Source organism: Phyllobates terribilis, unplaced genomic scaffold (assembly GCF_046119375.1).
Source record: "Phyllobates terribilis strain yellow unplaced genomic scaffold, ASM4611937v1 Scaffold_12__6_contigs__length_324123572, whole genome shotgun sequence".
Classification (NCBI taxonomy): Eukaryota; Metazoa; Chordata; class Amphibia; order Anura; family Dendrobatidae; genus Phyllobates; species Phyllobates terribilis.
Window position 1 is genome coordinate 248,852,280 of NW_027362772.1, and position 6,183 is coordinate 248,858,462.

Sequence of the window (6,183 nt, forward strand, 5' to 3'; positions counted from 1 at the left end):
TTATATTTGTTACAGGTAAAATACTTTGTTAAAAATATGTATTTTAATTTTATTTCTTTTTTTTTAACATACTAAAAGTAAAACTTTTGGAATTAAGGACAATATTGTTTTAGATTCTTATTTTTAAAGATTAATTGAGATACATTAAAACATACATGTGGATACGAAAATTATCCCAAAAAGTGGAAAATGCCCTAATTTCGTATACATGTATGATAGTATGTGACACGAATAGTGGAAAAGCTTCTGCGTACATACAAGGCTCCATTTGAAGAACAGTGGTTGAATCTTCAGAGGAATTAAAGCTTCTTCAAGATGGTTTCTGCATTTTGCAGCATTTTTGAATGATATTTGCTGTGTTTTAAATTCATTTTTTTGTGTTTTTTTTAATCCAAATGTTAATTTAAAATATCTAGGCAACAAAATATGCCTAGAGATGTGTTTTCCTTTGTCATTGTTTGAGGTTTTTTTTTAAATGATAGTTTACTTTTGGTAAAGTGTTTTTCCTGGCATTTTTCTTTTTCCAACTGGTTTATCGATAGGACTGAAACTATAAAGTAGGCACTTAGGTGTGTTCACACTGAATCATTTTGCTAAGTATTTGAAGAAGAAACTGAGAGGAAACTGCAAGTCATAATTCAACACAAGATGAGCTCAGAATTAAGGTAGTTTTGGAGATGGTTCCAAGGAGTTAAGATTGAAGCTTTCACTAAAATTGTTAATTTTGATTTTGTAACATATGGTCAAGTCCTCAACCGAGAAAAGGGACGTGACAGTGAGCACCACCAGGATACAGAGTAGGGAGTCAAAAGTGTTAAATAGGTTTTTGGTGTTGTGGGACATAAAAGATATGAAGGTAATGAAGTAGTGAAGTAGTTATGCTTAGCAGAAGTGAGTGTACACTTGCAGAGCCCTCTTCACAAAATGAAGTTATGGTAAAATAGTGTGTCTTAATGTCAAAGTATCTAAGGTTCCTATCAGTATTGGCAACTTTATAAACTGGGGTGGAGGGGGGTCATCAAAGAAGAAGAAGATAAAGAAAATGCAGATAGACTTTTTTCAGATAAGAGGAGAGGTGAGTTGGAAAGGTAAGAGAGAGAACAAAGTCTTGTAGAGATTAGGTCTAGTGTGCATTAGTGTGAGTGGCAGGGTATGACCACTACAAGAGGCTGAAGGAGCAAGAATGTGGTAGGAGTTTGGAGACAGCTGGGTGGCTTGTGTCAATGGGATTTTGAATTCACCAATGATGATGGTGAGGATGTCAATTGAAAGGAAGTGTAGAAGTGAGACAGTGAATTAGTAGATAAAAGTGGTAGCAGAGCCTGGTTGCTGGTTGATGATGGCCATCATGGTTGCCAACCATCCAGAAATTCCAGGTCAATACATAAAAATAGGGCACTTTTTTGGCCTGTTCGTAAAAAAAACTTGAAGCCGTTCGTGATTATTTTTTAAAGGACTCCTTTGGACTTCTGATGTGATAGACGTTGTGGGTCCATGCCTCTTTTATGGCCATTGGGCGGATAAGATTGACGCAGATACCATGTGACTGTCAACCGGAAGTAACTTTCCATCACATCAGAGCACAGTAAGCTGATGCCATCTTAACCTACAGGTGCACTGACGTCACATCCAACCCTAACCCGTTAGCCTGCTGGCATATTTAACATGTGACGCTCACCTGCCCTGACACGTCCTCGAAGGAGCCAGGCAAAACGTGCGTCGGGGCAGAGGGACACAGCTCTGCATCTACATTCCCTACTAGTGGCAACCTTGACAGGTAAGCAGGGTCTTTAACTATTTCATTTATGGCACTATTGCACTTCAAGTACTTAAAGCACATTTTTGATGTTCATGAACACAGGCAATGAGTAGATAATATAATATTACTTTTTTTATTTTGAGGACTGGTCTATCATTATAGCCTCCCCCTGAGTCATATTGGGTCCAGGTTAAAGGATATCTAGGGTGGCCTTTACCTATTTCTAGTAATTATATATACTTACATTGCTCACCACAAGTCATGTTAAGTGATATTATAATTCTATATGTTTATTATGCAGTTTATTGCATGAGACCATGAGCTATACTTTGCTAAACTTATTAATAAATACTCTTATTTGGAGAATCGTTCCATCAATTCAGTTCCCCAAAATGTTACTAGGTAGAATGATGAATAAAAAATATGTCAGGTATTTATACTAATGAAATCAAATAGTATCTGAACAAATGCAATAGGTTCTGTGCCATAACAGAAAGGGTCTATTAATATATTTATTGCCTGGTTTAAACCTTAAGCCACGATCTATACAGATTCACATAAGTCTATGTATCATATGTTCAGCATTTGTGTCTCTCATATGTCAGCACCTTTTCTGTTTTAATCAATTTTAAAAATGATTTATTAATACAAATTTACATTTTATACTACTCTAATTTCACTTCTGTTACTGGGTGGATAAGTGAACCCGGTTTTACGATATATTCTGACTAATTTGAAGTGTATACCCTTGAATAGGGCTATTGTCGGTAGGAGAGGACTCTTTTTTGTGATAAAAGATTATTTTGACTGCAATTATCATTTTGCAGTTTACAGTGATTGCAGCTGATGTCTTTATATGAGAATTATGGGCTGTAGACATGTATCACTGAAAATCCTAATGATTTATTATGGTTTTCTAATGTGTCCGTAAAAAATATTGTCTGTCAGGGACACGCTGTCCAGAAAAAATAAAAAGTCAAGTTGGCAACCCCGATGGCCACTTGGAGGTTAAAGGGAGACTAAGAGAGACTAGATGTGACAGAATCTACTTCAAAGGAAGGGAAGGCAGAGGTAGAGTAGGGTTGAAAGTTCAGTTGTCTCATAAGAGAAGGCCCATTCACCTACCATGTTTGTTTCCAAGGCAGTAGTGTGAATAACCTGCAAATTGTACTATGATAACCACCTGAAACTACATAGCTCTGTGCCTTTTAGCAGTGTAAGTGCCAAACTCTTCACCTCAATGTTGACATGTAACCAACAAGAACTGGGTCACTGCTGTTGAAAAGCTTGTGCCCTCATTGAGAGACTTTAATCTCTATGCTCGTTTACCTTAGACCAGTTTCACACATCTGACATTCACAGACAGAGAATGATCAGTGATGTCCGGACTGGCTGTAGATCTCTTGACTCAAATTCAACAACCTCAAAAGGATTGGTGAGCCAAGATCAGGAGACCGAGGCCGGTCTGGACATTGTGGTCCATACTCGGACCATGAATGTTCACGTGTGAAACTGGACTTATTCTGAGTAAAGTTTCAAGTCAACTCTGCCATGTTGTTATCCATCACTGGTCCATTCCTGACTTGGGAGCCATGTTTCAAGTCAAAGATCCACATCTATGTTCTTGCCAGCTTACAAACCAATCCGTGCCTTTCATGCTCTAGGTGTTGGATGTCTACATCAGGACGCCATTGCTGAAGTGGGAAGTATAGACCAGCTTGGGAATAGAAAGTATTGGAGCCAGAGGGATAAGAGATCAATATAGTATGAATTCTTTTGGTATAACATTCTTAGCTGATTTCCCCTAAAATTACATGGGTTTAACCCCTTGAAATTTCACAGATTTACATGAATTCATATATATAATAAATTGATTTGATAAATTTCTATTACAAGTGAAAAAGAGATGAAAATAATCTATAATAATAGCAGAGTTCATGAAATTATTTTACACGGATTTCCTAATTTCCAACGCTTCCATGTTCTTCTTTTTGCTCTTCTCCTTATAATCTACCTGTTAATCATTTCTGGCAATGCTGTGATATTGCTTGTGATCTGCAGAGAGTCCACCCTGCACTTCCCCATGTATTTCTTTATTGCAGCTTTATCCTGTCTGGAAATTATCTATACAGCTATCACAATTCCAAAAATGTTGGCTGATCTCTTGAATGACGAGAAGAAGATCTCTTTGAATGGATGCCTTGTACAGGCTTATTTCCTACATGTTCTTGGAGCAGCTGAGTGCTATATTCTCACCATAATGGCGTATGACAGATATTTGGCCATCTGTAAACCATTAAGATACTCGGCTATTATGACTACTGGACTAAATGTCAATTTGATCCTCAGTTCTTTCATTGGAGGGATTCTAACCCCAGTCATTGAAATTATTTTTATTTCTCTCCTTCCATTTTGTGGTCCAAACCGAATTGAGAATGTGTTCTGCGACTTCCCCCCGTTGATCTCGTTAGCATGTACTGATACAAGATTATACATAATGGTGGAATTCATCGTCAGCTCCTTTGTCATGCCGTTAATTGCTTTTGTTCTTTTTTCCTACATCCGGATAATATACATTATTTTAAGGATTAAGTCAAAAGATGGACGCCAGAAAGCCTTCTCCACCTGCGGAGCGCATCTAATTATTGTCACCCTGTTTTTTGGCAGCATTGGATTTATGTACATTCGTGTCACAAAAAGTTACTCTGTAGACTATGACAGGGTTGTGGGTCTCACCTATGCGGTCTTTACTCCACTTGCTAACCCCATCATCTACGGTTTAAGGAATCAGGAAATCAAAAGATTCCTACATAAGCATTTATGGTGTAGGAACCATTTTTAGGCTCAAATTGTCTGCAGTAGATTTATAGTAAGAATACAAAAACAATAAAACATTGACAAGTAATTTTTTAAGAGAGCTCATTCTTTCTGTTATTTATTGTCATATTTGGCTTTGGAGGTTATTAGGTGATTACAAGAGATAGCTAGCTTGGGCAGCATAAATTTGTTGACAGTTTTCGTTTAAAAGATAATATTTGCAGGTATGTATAATAATTGTCTAGACCCAATTAATGTAATGTCATTCATACCGAAAAACGACGATGTTATTTGAAAGTTTTTGAACCCTTCTAAATTTTACATATTTTTTTTACATAAATTCGACCTAAAGGTATATCTGGTTTTCCCACAAAAGTTAAAATTAGATAGAGAACCAAATAAAACAAATGAGCCAAAAATATTAGACTTTGTTACTTTTTGTTAACGAGAAAAAATAATCTAATGTCACATCTGTGAGTTGCAAAAGAATGTGAACCTTTAGGATCAGTAAATAAGTTTAAGTTGAAATTAGAGTCTGCTGTTTTCAATCAATAGGATGACAATAGGGTGTGAGTTGGTGACCTATTTTATTAAAGAACAGGGATCTATTGAAGTCACAACACATGTTTATTAAAGTGTATCAAGGAATGAGCAAAAGAGATTTCTGGTGACCTAGAAGAAGAGTTATTGATGCTCATCAGGCTAGAAAAGGTTACAAAACTATCTATAAAAAGATTTCACTCCACAGTCAGAAAGATTGTGTACAAATGGATTAAATTCGAGACCATTATTACCCTCCCCAGCATTGATTGACCAATAAAGATCACCCAAAGAATAAAGAGACTCAAGTTGACCTCTAAGAAACTAAAAGTCTCTCTCACATTAGCTAATTTCAATATTCATGAGTTCACTATCATGAGGACTCTGAACAACAATGGTGTGCATGGCAGGATTTCAAGGACAAAGCCACTGCGCTCCATTTTTTTGGCAGCATTTGCTTTGTGTATATACATGTTACAAAAAGTTACTCTGTAGATTATGACAGGATACTGGGTTTCACCTATGCGGTCTTTACTCCATTAGTTAATCCCATCATCTACGGACTAAGAAATCAGGAAATCAAGAGACTTCTCATTTACAGAGGGAAAAAGTTTTTATTATCGTTTCAGAATGTTTGCAGTAGATTTGTTGTAAAAATGCAATAATAATCCCATTTATAAGTTTTTATGGTTGCAACTACTACTTTGAATTCAGGTTTATCAATGGATGAATCTCTAATCCTTCGCTAATTCTGATCATATGCCCAGAAATTCAACCCTTTCCAAACCTATTTAAACTTTGAGTAATTATGAACAATTGCTGTTTTATCTGCCTAGTTCATTTATAAACTTAGTTTCTCTGAAGATTTTTAGATTTGTTCCAGTATTTGCTTACAAATGCAAATCACAAAGTGTTTCCATTATATAAAGGAGTAACTAAATTTTTTTTAATTTAATTATTGATCAGCGCTGAAAATTTATGAATCTGTGTAATATATTCCATTACCTCCCTTTTTCTCTCAAACACTATGTTAAAAGTGCTGCTTTGACTGCCTAGTTCAGAATAAG

At 36.1% G+C, this 6,183-nt stretch overlaps 1 protein-coding gene across 1 annotated transcript; it reads left to right on the forward strand.

Moving 5' to 3' along the window:
• Positions 1-3,665: 3,665 nt before the first annotated feature.
• Positions 3,666-4,601, forward strand: LOC141171559 (olfactory receptor 6N1-like). The gene has a single exon (XM_073655241.1). The coding sequence runs from the start codon at positions 3,666-3,668 to the stop codon at positions 4,599-4,601; it is 936 nt and encodes a 311-aa protein (XP_073511342.1).
• The last annotated feature ends 1,582 nt before the right edge of the window (positions 4,602-6,183 follow it).